Source organism: Scyliorhinus canicula, chromosome 19 (genome assembly GCF_902713615.1).
Source record: "Scyliorhinus canicula chromosome 19, sScyCan1.1, whole genome shotgun sequence".
Taxonomy (NCBI): Eukaryota; Metazoa; Chordata; class Chondrichthyes; order Carcharhiniformes; family Scyliorhinidae; genus Scyliorhinus; species Scyliorhinus canicula.
The window spans coordinates 94076814-94091954 of NC_052164.1; the positions used below are offsets into that span (position 1 = coordinate 94076814).

Below are 15141 nucleotides of genomic sequence, written 5' to 3' on the forward strand. Positions count from 1 at the left end.
GATCCTCACTGTAATATTCTCAGGTAGACTATCATCACCAATATACAATTCTGTTGCCGTTAAAATATGAGGTTTCTAAACCCATTTATTCCAACAAGCCTTTTGGCGAGATCAGACCCATCTACCCAACTTCTTCATAGAACAGTACAGCACAGAACAGGCCCTTCGGCCCTCGATGTTGTGCCGAGCAATGATCACCCCACTTAAACCCACATACCCGTAACCCAACAATCCCCCCCATTAACCTTACACTATGGGCAATTTTAGCATGGCCAATCCACCTAACCCGCACATCTTTGGACTGTGGGAGGAAACCGGAGCACCCGGAGGAAACCCACGCACACACGGGGAGGACGTGCAGACTCCGCACAGACAGTGACCCAGCCGGGAATCGAACCTGGGACCCTGGAGCTGTGAAGCATTGATGCTAACCACCATGCTACCGTCATGTAAAGGTTGTCAGAATGTAGACATATTGCTCTAATGCCATAGCTTCCAAATCAGTTGTGATGATTAAAAGAGAGTTAATGTGTACTTCAGTATGAAGGGGTAAGGAGAGGAGAGAGTGAGAGAGAGAAAGAGGAAAAGAGAGAAGGAAAATGTCATTAAAATGATGTGAGTTGGCCTGGCCAACAAAATGAAGGTACGTCCTCATTGGGTGGACCTGTGCAGATAGTCCTTCTGATCCCACCATTTATCTCAACTGCTTCCCTCTCCAGAAATCCAGCTCCCGCCTGAAACCTGCTCAAAACGTCCACGATAATGTTCTTGCCCAAGAATACCCAATGGGGACAGTTCAGACTGACCGAGGTCCTAATTTTTACCTTGCGGCCTGGGATTTGACTCCTTCCCTTCAGAATTTTGTTAATTCTCTTCACAAACCTTGAAGCTATTCTTAACGTTCCCTGTAAATGTACTACATTCTCCAGGCTAGCTCTCTAGGGACACACCCTACACCAATATACTCAACCTCCAATGAGGGCATTACACAGAGGGTCTGCTGGGCTGTACACCGTGGCACATTTTTGTGACAAGACGCTTTCAAATCACAACAATCAGTATTTGGTGCATAGACTTAGCAGTTTCAACATCAGCATGACCCCAACTCAGCTGGTACCTCACACCAGCTCCCATTCACACACCAGGCTAAGTTCATACGGTGTTTCTTTTAGCTTCCTCTGTCCTCATCGCCACCTTCCTCTCCCCTCACGCCTCCATCCCCCCCCTCGCATATATTCCATCTGATATATACTCCGCGCCACCCATCCCCCTCACATATTCCGCTCCTCCCTTGAAGGCACACTGACATTTACTGGGCAGGGATCTGCTCGTCGGCAGTGGTCACTTACCAGCATCTGCAAGCAGACACTGAGCATCACTGAGCAAAGGGTAGCACGGTGACACAGTGGTTAGCACAGTTGCTTCACAGCTCCAGGGTCCCAGGTTCGATTCCCCGGCTTGGGTCACTGTGTGTGCGGAGTCGGCACCTTCTCCCCGTTTCTGCACGAGTTCCCTCCAGGTGCTCCGGTTTCCTCCCACAGTCCAAAGATGTGCAGGTTAGGTGGATTGGCCGAGATAAATTGCCCTCAGTGTCCAAAAAAAGCGTTAGATAGGGTTACTGAGTTACGGGGATAGGGTGGAATTGTGAGCTTAGGTAGGGTGCTCTTTCCAAGGGCTGGCGCAGACTCGATGGGCCGAATCTTCACTGTAAATTCTATCATCGTCCAGCAATTCCTCGGGGAACGTCACATTTTAGACCTTGCATGGTGTCGATGTACATGCGCACTTTCTGGAGAAGTAGATGGTCTAACAATCAAGAGGAGGAGCTCTGGTCGACTTTAACCTGACCTAGCCCTAGGTTTCAATCAGATAACTCAGCACTATTGCGATCCATCCTCACAACACAAGGCTGGAGACAAAAGTACATTTTTACATAACTTCCCCAACCTGGTATAACGTTGAAACGAATAGAAAGTGCTGATCACGTGAATATTCCCCACATGAAACTGCTAAGTCTATGTTTCACATGATGACAATGGCCAGCGGCAATTAAAACATCTGGGTCATGCCAATCAGATCGCCACCGTGCAGTGATTCTCTCGTGATTCTTTTTGCAGCAAAGATTTTTTTTAGTCTCTTATAAAAAGACACTACCAATATCGAAACCTCTCAGGCGAATATGGAAGTTCTGTCGTTTCAATTGGCCTTGCCCTAGTGAGTAAAAAGCAATTGTATGGATTGTTAAACAGTGGATTATAAAGAGAGTCACTTGGTGAGGGGTTGGGAAAGGGGGACGATTTTGGTTATTGTAATGTTTTTGACACACCCTTGCAAACTGATAAATCAATAACGTCACCGGAAGTCAACTGGTTTTAGTATCATCTCTCCATAGATGCCACTAACTCCGACATGAGTACTCCAACGGCTTGAAGTGTGGTTTCCTCTCTGCCTCGCTACCCGATTCTACACCCCCTGCAAACCCCCCCCCCCCACTCCCGGGACTAACGCCACAGTGAGAAAAGGCATTCCTAATTGAGGGGATACAGACGGGCCAGCATTCACCCTCCACAACGTTCTCTATTCAGCTGTAAATAATCTGGTGATAAAAACACATCATTCAAAATAATGATGAATGAATTATAGCTGACTTGGATCAAGCCTGGGTCCATTCTGGTCTCTACGGTTGAATTGGTAGGATCTTTTATAGGATCAACTCTACAATAATTTGACCTGTCAAAAAGCAAGTCATCCATTCTGATTGGATGTATTTAAATCACATGACCTCTTGCCCAGTAAAACTAACCTTTCCCTCCTCCATTTTCCACATTCCATAAATAATTATCCAAAGTGTTCAAAGAATAGGGAAAAACGCGTAATTATTTTAAGCCCTGAATGATTTTCCTTCAGTCTTGCCCTCAGTGAATTGAGAAAGAAAGAAATGCAAGAGGGGACAGTAATTCGGCCCCTCTAGCTCATTCTGCCATTCAAGAAGATCATGGCTGATCTTCGGTGTCCAGTCCACTTGCCCGCTCTGTTCCTATTTCCCTGGATTCCCTTGCGTGCCCAAAATATGAATTCAACTTAAATCCCTGTAGACTCCTGGGCAATCCTGGAAGAGTTGGCAACCAAAATTGACGATGATTCAACTAATTTTGAATGTTTGGGCAAACTGTTGCATGCTGGGCAGTGTGCTGGGATGCTATGCAGAACAATCGGAGTTGACACCTTACCCATGTAACCATAGGTAGAATCTGATTCCATGCTGTCTGTGATCGCTTCAGATCCAAGAATGGAGCCGTTCTCTGCAATAAGCAATGAAGTTAAGTCAGTTTGAATTATGTTGACAACACTGAAAAAGGCCATTCGGCCCAACACGTCCATGCTCATTTTTGTGATCTACTCGAGCCTCCTCCCACCCTCTCCATCTCATCCCATCAACATATTTGTCTGTTTGTTTCTGCATCATATCGTTTGAAAATTTTTTTTTTCAGAGTACCCAATTCTTTTTTTTTTCCAATAAAGGGGCAATTTAGCGCGGCCAATGCACCTACACTTGTACATCTCTGGGTTTTGGGGGGTGAGACCCACGCAAACACGGGGAGAATGTGCAAACTCCACACGGACAGTGACCCGGGGCCAGGATCGAACTCGGGTCCTCGGCGCCGTGAAGCAGCAGTGCTAACCACTGCGTCACTGTGCCGCCCCTCTCCGTCATATAATTAATCGTGGGAATTGTCGCTTTCCTCTTGACCTGAGTCCCAGTGAGTGGGACGGTCCAGACTAAGTGGGAAAGTACCAGAGTAGAGGCATTAATATCTTCTTTGTTATTCTTGCAAGGGACATGGGGGTTGATGCCGAGGTCAGCATGTTTATTGCCATCTTTCGGAACATCTGCCATGTGGTGTGGGTACACCTGTAGTGCCATTGGGAAGGATGTTCTATCTATCTGCCTGTCTATCTATCCATATCTATTAGTATGGCAAGGCAAAATTAGAAAGGATAGTTGAGTGCGATAGATCCCAGCATCAGCTGGCGACAGGGGCAGTGTTTGGGTCAAGGAGCTCTCCAACCAACTCTCCCCTCAAAATAATACTGAACAACTTAAATAGGGCAGGTGATTGAAGTTGCTCAATAGAAAATTTAGGATGATACTTGGATTTTATAAATCTAGTCTGGGTGGTGTCACTGGACTAATAATCCAGAGGCTTGGACTAACAGACTGATAATCTGGAGAATGTGACTCGAAATGGCAATGGTCAGTTTCAGAGATTTAATTCAGTTTGAAAGTAAAGAGATGGGGTCGGATTCTCCACATCCCGACGCCGAAATAGCGTCCGGCGCCAGGGAGGATAATCCACTTCCGTGCATGGAATCGGGACCGGCTCTGGTTCCCCAATTCTCGGGGATTCGAAAAGCGGCGTACTCTCTGGCAGTGTTCTTCAAAGTCGGGGGCGCGACCCGCGGGTGGGTCGCGGGCGGGTGTCGGGAGGGTCGTGGAGCCGTTGTCCACGTCGCTCCCGATCGCGCAAATCCCCGCGCAGCAGCCGGCTTTTCATAACGGTGGCTGCAAGCGGCCGCGACCATGTTAAAAAAAAATTTGGCCGCATTACGCATGCGCGCACGATGATCGGCACGCATGCGCATTCCGCGAAAATGTAAAAAAAATTGGCCGCATTACGCATCGATAATCGGGTACGCATGTGCAGTGCGGCCGCTATTTTTTTTAAAAGTTGCAGCTTTTTGTTTCACAAGTTCTGTAGTGGTTTTTATTCGGTTATACATTTATTTAATTTTTTTTACAAGTTCGGGGGGGGGTTATTCATTTTTTTCATTTATTTTACTCATTTTATATTATTTTTTTACAAGTTCGGGGGGGGGGTTTATTTGATAAAATTTTACAGGCAAAAAAATCAGAACTTTGAACAGATGGAGACTCCATACTTTCCGACACCGGAAGGCTTCACCTTCATCCAACAGGTTCCATTGGAGGAGCGTGTACGAGGGCCAAAGGGACCCAAAGCCATTTCCTCCATTTTTGGCAGCAGCAAACAAGGTAAGAGAAAATGGTGGGTCGCGAAGGTCGGCCGGCGTGGGTCGCGAAGGTCGGCCGGCGTGGGTCGCGAAGGTCGGCCGGCGTGGGTCGCCAAGGTCGGCCGGCGTGGGTCGCGAAGGTCGGCCGGCGTGGGTCGCCAAGGTCGGCCGGCGTGGGTCGCGAAGGTCGGCCAGCGTGGGTCCCGAAGGTCGGCCAGCGTGGGTCCCGAAGGTCGGCCGGCGTGGGTCCCGAAGGTCGGCTGGCGTGGGTCGTGAAGGTCGGCCGGCGTGGGTCGCGAAGGTCGGCCAGCGTGGGTCCCGAAGGTCGGCCAGCGTGGGTCCCGAAGGTCGGCCGGCGTGGGTCGCCAAGGTCGGCCGGCGTGGGTCGCGAAGGTCGGCCAGCGTGGGTCCCGAAGGTCGGCCAGCGTGGGTCCCGAAGGTCGGCCGGCGTGGGTCGCGAAGCTCGGCCAGCGTGGGTCCCGAAGGTCGGCTGGCGTGGGTCGTGAAGGTCGGCCGGCGTGGGTCGCGAAGGTCGGCTGGCGTGGGTCGCGAAGGTCGGCCGGCGTGGGTCGCGAAGGTCGGCCGGCGTGGGTCGCGAAGGTCGGCTGGCGTGGGTCGTGAAGGTTGGCCGGTTGGTAAAAATGGGTCCCCGGAAAAAAAGTTTGAAGAACACTGCTCTCTGGTATCCCCGACCTGCGGCTGTTTCTGGAAGCCCACCCTGCCATTCTCCGCCCCCGACCGGCTGAAATACCGACGGCGTGGATCTAATGTGGTCCTGCTGCTCGGGATACTCACGTGGCGGTTGCGGACTCAGTCCACGGTCGCCATGGTTGGGGGCGGGTTGATCGGAGGGCAGGGGTCCTCATACGGGCCCGGGGTATTTTTGGGCGGGCTGTCCGGGTTGCGACCCGCGGCTCATCGGGGGCAGTATTTGGGAGGTCCAGCTCCAAGGTCTGAGTTCGCTGGAGGCCGCCGCCGTGTGCATACGCAGCCTCTGACCCGAAAGTGCGGGGGCCCCGTGTCTGCAGCTAAAGCTGCGTGCTTCCCGACGGGTCGTGCTAGCCCCCTGCTGGGCTGTGAATGAGTGGCCAGTTTTTCTGGCGTGATGCCGTGGGGACATAGTTCCAAAAACGGAGAATCCAGCCCATCGTATCAGTAAAAGTGACAACGAGGCTAATTGCTTCACTATCCGTCTTTAGGGAAGGAAATCTGTCGCCTTTATCCTGTCTGGCCTCAAGTTCCCCAGTTACTCTGAATGGGCCGAACGAGCCACTGAGCTGGAGCAAACCATTGAATGTGACTCAAGAAGGGTACTTGGGAAGGGCAAGAAATGGTGGTCTTGCCAATAAAACGCTGAGCATTAGTGTTTTTAAATGATTAATTATTGAAGACTTTTTCCATTATGCACAGTGCGTACGATGGGAACATGGATTAGAAAATCTTGGGCAGAGATCACCAAACTTATTGTTTCAAATCGGGCATATCCCTCCATCCCCCATCTCCGCAATGACAGTACGTGAGGTTACTGCAGTGGGAGAAGACCCCCCCCCCCCAAGTCACACTCTAATATGTTTCACAATAGCCGCAATACATTATTCAATAGCCGATCTTACCAAAGGAGCCATAGCTTTGACACGCTGGACTTCCAGTGTAGAGGTCAGGGCTCTGGGGAGTGTAACTACCAGCTGAAACTGAACAGATACTGGGTTTTAATAAATTAATCAGAAAATCAGAACAGTTACAACACGGAGGAGGCCGTCTGACTCATCATGTTTATGTTGGCCCTCGGAAGGGGCAATGCACCTCGTGCCACTACCCTCCCTTTTCCCTGTAGCCCTGCAGTTATTTTATTTTTCAGTTAATGATCCGTTTCTCTTTTGAAAGCCACGATTGACCCTGCCTCCATCACCCTCTCAGGCAGCGCATTCCAGATCCTAACCACTCGCTACATGTTGCCACTTACCTTCGACTTGTGGCCTCTTTTCTTGATCCTTCCACCAGGGGAGCAGTTTCTTTCTACCTACTCTGTCCAGGCCCCTCTTGTATCAAATCTCTGCTAAACCTTCCCCTCAAGGAACAAATTCCCAACTCCTCCAAACCAACTACATAACTGAAATTCCACGTCCCTGAAATTGTTCTCATGATTTTTTTCCTCTACTTTCTCTAATGCCTTCACATCCCTCTCTCAGGAAAAGTAGCGATGGCATGAAAATATATTTTTCTTTTAAAAATGAATGAAAATGAAAATCGCTTATTGTCACGAGTCGGCTTCAAATGAAGTTACTGTGAAAAGCCCCTAGTCGCCACATTCCAGCGCCTGTTCGGGGAGGCTGGAACGGGAATTGAACCCGTGCTGCTGGCTGCCTTGGTCTGCTTTCAAAGCCAGTGATTTAGCCCTGTGCTAAACATCCCCAGCCTGTAAAAGAATGTTTCCAATTAAGGGGCGATTTAGCGTGGCCAATCCACCTACTCTGCACATCTTTTTGGGTTGTGGGGGTGCAATCCACGCAGACACGGGGAGAATGTGCAAACTCCACACGGACAGTGACCCGGGGCCAGGATCGAACCCGGGCGTTCAGCACGATGACATGAAAATATTATGGAAATCCAATAAATTGGAATGTTCTCTGCTGGTTAGATATTTAAAAAAGAACGACTGGCAATGTACGCTGCTTATAGGCAGGTGCAGACTGGTTACCCTAATGGAACTGGTGCTTTTGATCTGTTGAACAGCCTAACATCACTGCAAACAAATGTTTACCTGTGGCAACATGGTAAAACTGGGGAAGAAAACATAAAGGGTTTGAAGAAGGGGTTTGAGGTTCAAATACGGAGACGAGGTGTGGACTTTGCCGTTACACTTGAAAAGGTAGACTGACAAAATGAAGTTTGTCTTCTTAAGAGATGAGTTCAGAAAAGGGAAGATCAAAAGGGAAAATTGTAGATCAGGGAATAATTAAATCACTGCAAGGGGAGCTGGCTCGGACTTATAGAATCATAGAATTCACAGTGCAGCAGGCCATTCGGCCCATCGAGTCTGCACGGTCCTGGAAAAAGCTCTCTACCCAAGCCCACACCTCATCACTATCGCCGCACCTCCACCCCATCCCCACACCTCCACCCTATCCCCACACCTCCACCCTATCCCCGTAACCCCAACTAACCTTTTTTGGACACGAAGGGCAATTTAGCGTGGCCAATCCACCTAACCTGCACATCTTTGAACTGTGGGAGGAAACCGGAGCACCCGGAGGAAACCCACGCACACACGGGGAGGATGTGCAGACTCTGCACAGACAGTGAACCAAGCCGGGAATCGAACCTGGGACCCTGGAGCTGTGAAGCAACTGTGCTAACCACTGTGCTACCGTGCTGCCCCACTTCAGCCACAGCTGAAATCGCTGTTTAACCCCCAGCAAGCTGGGTCTGTGAGGAAAGCCTGTCTTGAGAAGCCAGTCGTTCGGTTTACCTCGGAAGCAAACCCAAAGAGATAGAACTGCCTGGTGTGGTAACTGTCATTGGATTACTGTTATGGATTTTACACAGATTTAACATCACATTCCTCCCGGTCTACTTCACAGTGATCGTGACTTCCTGCACACTTCTCCCAATCAAAAGAAAAACATATGATTCACCTCCAGGGTCACGGTCTTAATCCAGCTCAAATCAGTAATGTATTCTGTCTGAAAATATGTGGGTAATGGAATTGGTCTTCACCAGTGGCACCAACCAACGATGGTGAATTGACAGCCTCATCTACATCACACCCAACTTACTTTTCAAGTCACTTCAATGAGAAAGAGATTCGGTCTTGGTGTGTGATGAGCTGCTGGCTCACTTTTGCCTGTTTTGCACCATTGGTGAAGGCCTATTTCAACACATGAATTGAGATAAGAGCATTCTTGATCCAATATGGAATGGACGCACAGCACAAGCTTCCCCTTAATGTCACACTAACTTAGCAAGTGCTTTCAGAGGGCCACACTGTGGCTGGTTCAGGAAATGGAAATTTCTCACACTGGGCAAGCTCGTCCAAGATTATGGCTGAGGCCCATCAGGCTTTCCTCTGCATGGAACCTGACCTGGAAGGACTTGAAGCTGGCAATGAGGGTCTACAACAGAAAGTTCACCCTTCCCTGGTACTGGTGGAGTGCAAGAAAACGTTTGACAAGAAAACAGATAAATCTGTCACATAGCAAAGAGAATTCCAATGTTTAATTGCTAGAATGGTCATCAGCATATGACTTGTTTTGGCTGCGCACTAAGACAATGAATATCCTATCTTGTGATCTAATTAGCTCGAAAATGGGACATTGAGGTTCTGCCAAGAAACATCAGATTAAGGAACATATGCCAGTTCCACGTGGGGTCCATCAGAGACACTAACAAGTTCAATGGCCTTCAATAAACCAATTACTAAAGTACAACAAGAATACACACAACTTCAGCACCACGACATGCAACAAGATTAGCCAGCCGTCTGTGACTGTAAGGTTGGGAAATCAGAACAGGTTTCAGTCCACAACAATCTAGCTCGGGTTAGAAATATGGAGCAAGGTGGAACCGCCTCGTCGTGTCCGGCTCAGGACGCAATGAGGCCGTTAAATCTCGCGACGCCCGTTACGCCTCGAGAGATCTAATGCGACCTCGCGAGGCATCGCGATCTGGATCTCGCCCTCAGTGGGCGTGAGCCAGTTCTGCATGTTCAAGCGAGCAGTTAGGCTCACTTGAATATTTCTGCGCAGGAGTTACCCAAAGCACAGGATCGAACGACCTCTCCCCGGAGACCCATGGTGCCCAGGCTGGCTGGCTGTGCCAGGCCTGGGGGTGTCCTGCACTTATGAGGTGGGGTGCAGGAGGCTCGAGGCCCTCTGGATTGGTAAATTGGGACATTGGGGGGGGGGAGTCCAGAGGCCGCGGTGGGGGGGGGAATCGAGATGTCAAAGGAAATAGAGTCCAATTTAATTGCAGAGTCGCTCTTGGCTCTGCAAACGCCTGGAAAAACCTTGCTAAACGTGCCCAAAACGGGACTCTCCCCCCCCCCCCCCCCCCCCCCCCCCCCCAACTAAATAGCGTCCATGGGTAATTTTTCCCTAAAATGTTCGGTGAAGGAGCGGAGTTAGAAATATTCCAGTTTCTAATAAATTCTGATCCAAATCAAGTCCATTGTGCCAGATGCTTAGAAAGAAGACTACGGTCTGACGAGATCTTTAAGATTTAGATAGTGCTTGACTTGCAGAAGTAGAGACATTTTCACTTGTGGGGAGCCCAACGCACAGGGCCATAAACATGAGATATTTACCAATAAGACTAATCAGGATTTTATGCTTCTTCTTCTGCCTTTGCTCCATTATTGAAGACCATGCCTACCTCTGACTGCCTGGGCATCCACTCTGATGCTCTTCGCTGAACCACTTTATCTCCCCCTCTTCCTACAAGACCCTCCTTAAAAGCCGTCACTTTGACCACATTTTTAGACACCCTTCCTAATTTCTCCTTGTTTGCATCCATTTCTGATTACACCTCTGTTTAATCCCTGCATAAACATTAAAGCAACTGTCAGGAAGCAACATGTTCCACTAATTTACTTAACACAGAAATGATGGATCCCGTATTAACTTGTTCCACAAAATATTTTAACGACTACTTTGCATATTGTCTGCCCACCAACTTCTTAAAGAAGACAGTGTAGACATGTGTAGAAGTGCTCGAATGTTGTTACAAGGAATTTAAATGCCATCCAGAAGATGTTTTATTAATATCCCCAAAATGTACTGACATTATTGCAGACAGGCTCCAAGGTGGAATGCCGTCATCACTCCTGAACTAGAACTAGGCATTGTACAAAAAAATAAACAAAACATAAGGGGCGTGATTAAACTAAACGGAACTGAGTCCCATAGCGGGCACGTTTAGCCACGTGTTTCCCGGCGCTTGAAGCAGCGAGACACACATGGTTATAAAACGCGACTCGCGTTTGATAAGGGACCTCAACAGGGAACGCGCAGCCGAGGCCGCCATAGCCCCGTTTTGCACACTGAGGGACTCCGCTCGCCGGAACAGCTGTGTAGCGAGAGAGCCGTACGCCATTTATAAATGGCGTCCCGATCTCCGAAATCTCCAAAGCGACCCCTGACACCCCCCCCCCCCCCAAGTCTCAACCCACTATGAAGCGCTAACCACTGTGCCACCAGGTTTTCATGGAGCACCTGCAGCAGGAAGGGAGAAGCGGGGTGAATACGGCTGTCGATATCCGCATTTAGTAACTGCAAGGTATAAAGCTTAAACCTCATCAGACAGCAATGACGGAGAAGAGACCCTACATCTTCAACAGCTTTTGGATTCAGCATTTCAATTGGACACAGGTGATCTCTCTCTCGCCCTTTGTGTAAAGACTGTATCAGTGAGTGGGACATTTTTTTTTTGTTTCCGCTTCAAATGTGAGCGTTTAACTGGTCCGACCGTAAAGTCAAGCTGCTTTCGCATTAACTGAACAACACATCCCAAACGCAGCCTCAGGAGAGTGCTTTGCGCATCAGTGTGAGTTGTTCCATTTCCTGAGCCGGTCATTCTGGCTTTCCTCTTTGACAGATTGGCCCAACTTTGCGTCAATTAGTGAAGAATTATGGGTAATTCCCACTGCACTGGTCTGAGACTGGCCCCCATTTCTTCACTTAAACCACATACAGTCAACAACAAAAAAAAAGAAGAGACAGAGAGCATTCATTCCACTCTTGGCCTGCAGTAATGTGATTAGAATGACTTCACTTACGTCTTTGCTTCTGTTGGCTGGGGGAACAGGGAAAATGTACAGAGAATATCCTGAAATAGACTGTTTGCTGTGAAATGACAGCATGTGACCAAAACTTTGGAAATACTGGAGTAATTTCTATCAATTGGTTGTTTCCAGTATTGGCAAGCGCCTGCTGAACATACAACTTTCCTTCCTCAATTATTGCTTGGGAGGAGCCAAGACGAATGGATCAATCTCTTCATTAGAATGGAAGAAATCATTTGAGCAATTTAAATGTTCATCCACCAAATGGCATAGTAGAAACTTGTAGCCATTTATTTCACTTCATATTGGAGTCATGTTTTGATATCCAGTAACACAATAACAAAACTTGCTGCACCAATAAATGTCCCAAATGCTGAACCAGAAAAATTATCAAACGAGGTTTGATACCAGGGTACATAAGGAGACGTCAGGCCGGATGACCAAAAGCTTGATTAGAGAGGTAGGTTTGTACGGAGCATTTTAAAGGAGAAAATAAGAGACTGAGAAGCTGAGGGAGAGATTTGCAGAGTTTAGAGCTCTGGCAGTTGGCGGTATACCCACCGACTGTGGAGTGATATAAATCAGGAACTCGCAAAAAGCCAGAATTGGAGGAGCATAGGTTAAATCATAGAATCCCTACAGTGCAGAAGAAGGCCACTCGGCCCATCGAGTCTGCACCGACCCTCTGAAAGAGCAGCGTACCCAGGCCCACGCCCCCATCCTATCCCCCTAACCCAGTAATCCCGCCTATCCTTTTGGGCACGAAGGGACAATTTAGCACGGCCGATCCACCTAACCTGCACATCTTTGTGGGAGGAAAGCAGAGCACCCGGAGGAAACCCACGCAGACACGGGGAGAACGTGCAGACTCCGCACAGTCAGTCACCCAAGGCTGGAATTGAACCTGGGTCCCTGGCGCTGTGAGGCAGCAGTGCTAACCACTGTGCCACCATGCAGCCCATTAAAATAATTAAATATATATATCAGATACTAAACGCATACATATAAACTATACATATATGGCTTTAAGTGCATTAACGATTCCTGATGATTGAAATGAAAATGATGCTTAAGAGAGAAATTAAGGTCACTACAAACAGGACTCCTCTGAACTGATAGAACCTCCATCAGAGGCAGCGAAGGGGGCGAGACTTCAGCAAGGGAAAGAGTAACATGCAGTGGAATTCAGTTTGAACGATCACCGCGTGTAATGAATCAATCCATCCTCCCCAGCCTGTAATCGCAACATGTCTGTTCAGTTCCATTCATTATTAATGCTCAGTAAGGTTCGGAGGCATTGATCAGGTCAGCAGCGCTGCATTTCTAATCATTCTCGTTTCCCTATCCTGCCTGTAATCTGCACAAGCAACAGGCACCGGGATTTCCCCTTTGTGTTTCTCAGGGGAGTGGGGTTGGTTGGAACATGGAGAGACGGGCTCCATCTTCCCATTGCATCCACACAGATGTGCTTTGTGCTGCAGTGATTCGGGACAGTTTGGAATATGTCAAATCGATCGAATGCCAGCCGGCCCAAGTCTGTCACTATAACCACTGAGTCTGACTATCAAGCTATTGAGAACCGGGTCTTACCTAATAATGGGTCTGTATTTATATCAACCACAAGAGAAGGCAGACAGGAAATAAAACGGAAAAAGGGACAAGATTATTGTTGAGAATCATCAATGAGCAAAATGAAATACAACACAGTAAGACACAGGAGCATTTCATCATCAATCATCACAAAAGCAGATGAGAACCACAAATAAATTGAAAGTGTAAAGTACATTCAGGAGGGGGGGGGGGGAAGATAATGTATTTTGTATTTGCAGTGATTGTTGTCAACTATCCCCGGAGCTGCCCCTGGGTGGGAGACCGGGGGGTGGGGGGGTTTGGGCAAGATATTTCCATATTCCTAGTGGGATTATTCACACAAAATTCCCAAAGATATCAACTATTGGCTTTAGGCAGAAAGGTTCTGACACACATTGAAGAGGCTATTTTAGTCTCAAATTCCTCATCATGCTTTTTATAGTCTATTCGAAATGAAAATCGCTTATTGTCACGAGTAGGCTTCAATGAAGTTACTGTGAAAAGCCCCTAGTCGCCACATTCCGGCGCCTGTCCGGGTAGGCTGGTACGGGAATCGAACCGTGAACTGCTGGCCTGCTTGGTCTGCTTTAAAAGCCAGCGATTTAGCCGAGTGAGCTAAACCAGCCCCTAATTCATTCCCTAATTTATCCAGCCCCTAATTTATTCAAACCAATCATTCTTTGAAGTGTATCCTTGGTGTCATAGCCAATAGGAAGAATTGTCCAAACGTTGCACCCAGGTCAGATGGTTGGACAACTCCTTGGGGATTTTCCTTCAGATACACTGTAACGTCAACAAAAAGTCAGCGAAAATTCTTCTCGCCTACGTATCCCGGGTTTCTGCTGATCTTCTTTTGATGTCAGGTGCATAGGGTATCTAAATAAAGAAGCTTTGTTGCTATTTTCCAGAGCTTTGGCGAGGTCACATGTGGAGTACTGCATACGATATTGGAGTCCTTAACTAAGGACGGAGGCTACGGACAAAGTGCTGGAAAATGGGATTACGATGGATAGGGTCTTGCTGGCCGGCACAAACATGATGGGCCGAAGGGCTTCTTTCTGTGCTGTAAAACTCTATGGCCGGAATCCTCCATCCTTGTTCGCGGCTGCGATTTTCAAGTACAGCTGACAGCAAATGGAGGTTTGGCCAGAATTACAAATCTTCCGTACTCTCTTGCAAGACTGGAGAATCCCGCCCACTGACTCTATGGAAGGATATACTTGCTTTATAATGGATGCAACAAAGATTGATTCCTAGGGGATTGATGGGGCTGCCTTTGAGGAGAAATTGAATAAATGGCCCATGGTCTCCAGACCTTAGATGAAACATCTACAGATGTGCCATTGAGAGCATCCTATCCGGCTGCATCACAGCTGGTATGGCATCTGCTCGGCCCAAGACTGCAAGAAACTGCAGAGCGTGGCGAACTCAGCCCAACGCATCACACAAGCTTGCCATTCTCCCATTGATTCTATAGACACCCCCCACTGCCTCAGGAAGGCAGACAGCATTGTCAGTGACCCCTCCAACCCAGGCATTGTCTTCTTCCGGACCCTTCCATCAGGCAGAAGGTACAGAAGTCTGAAGACCCGCACATCCAGACATAGGAACAGCTTCTTCCCCACATCGACACGACTCCTCAACGACTCCCCCCCTCGGACTGATCTGTTCCCTGTAAGAACACTATTCACGATGCCCTATGCTGCTCTTGCTCATGTATTTGTTTTGTTTGGCCCCTTGTC

At 48.3% G+C, this 15141-nt stretch overlaps 1 protein-coding gene across 2 annotated transcripts in view; it reads right to left on the reverse strand.

Moving 5' to 3' along the window:
• The window catches only part of sidt2 (SID1 transmembrane family, member 2), a 112591-nt gene that overhangs the window by 44562 nt on the left and 52888 nt on the right, over window positions 1-15141 (reverse strand). The window contains exons 11-13 of one of the 2 annotated variants that reach the window (XM_038778619.1): window positions 13400-13411; window positions 6645-6722; window positions 3231-3302 (exon numbers count right to left, since the gene is read on the reverse strand). In XM_038778619.1, coding sequence (XP_038634547.1) covers window positions 3231-3302; window positions 6645-6722; window positions 13400-13411 — 162 coding nt within the window. The remainder of the gene's footprint in view (window positions 1-3230; window positions 3303-6644; window positions 6723-13399; window positions 13412-15141) is intronic. The other variant, XM_038778620.1, reaches the window with a different exon arrangement.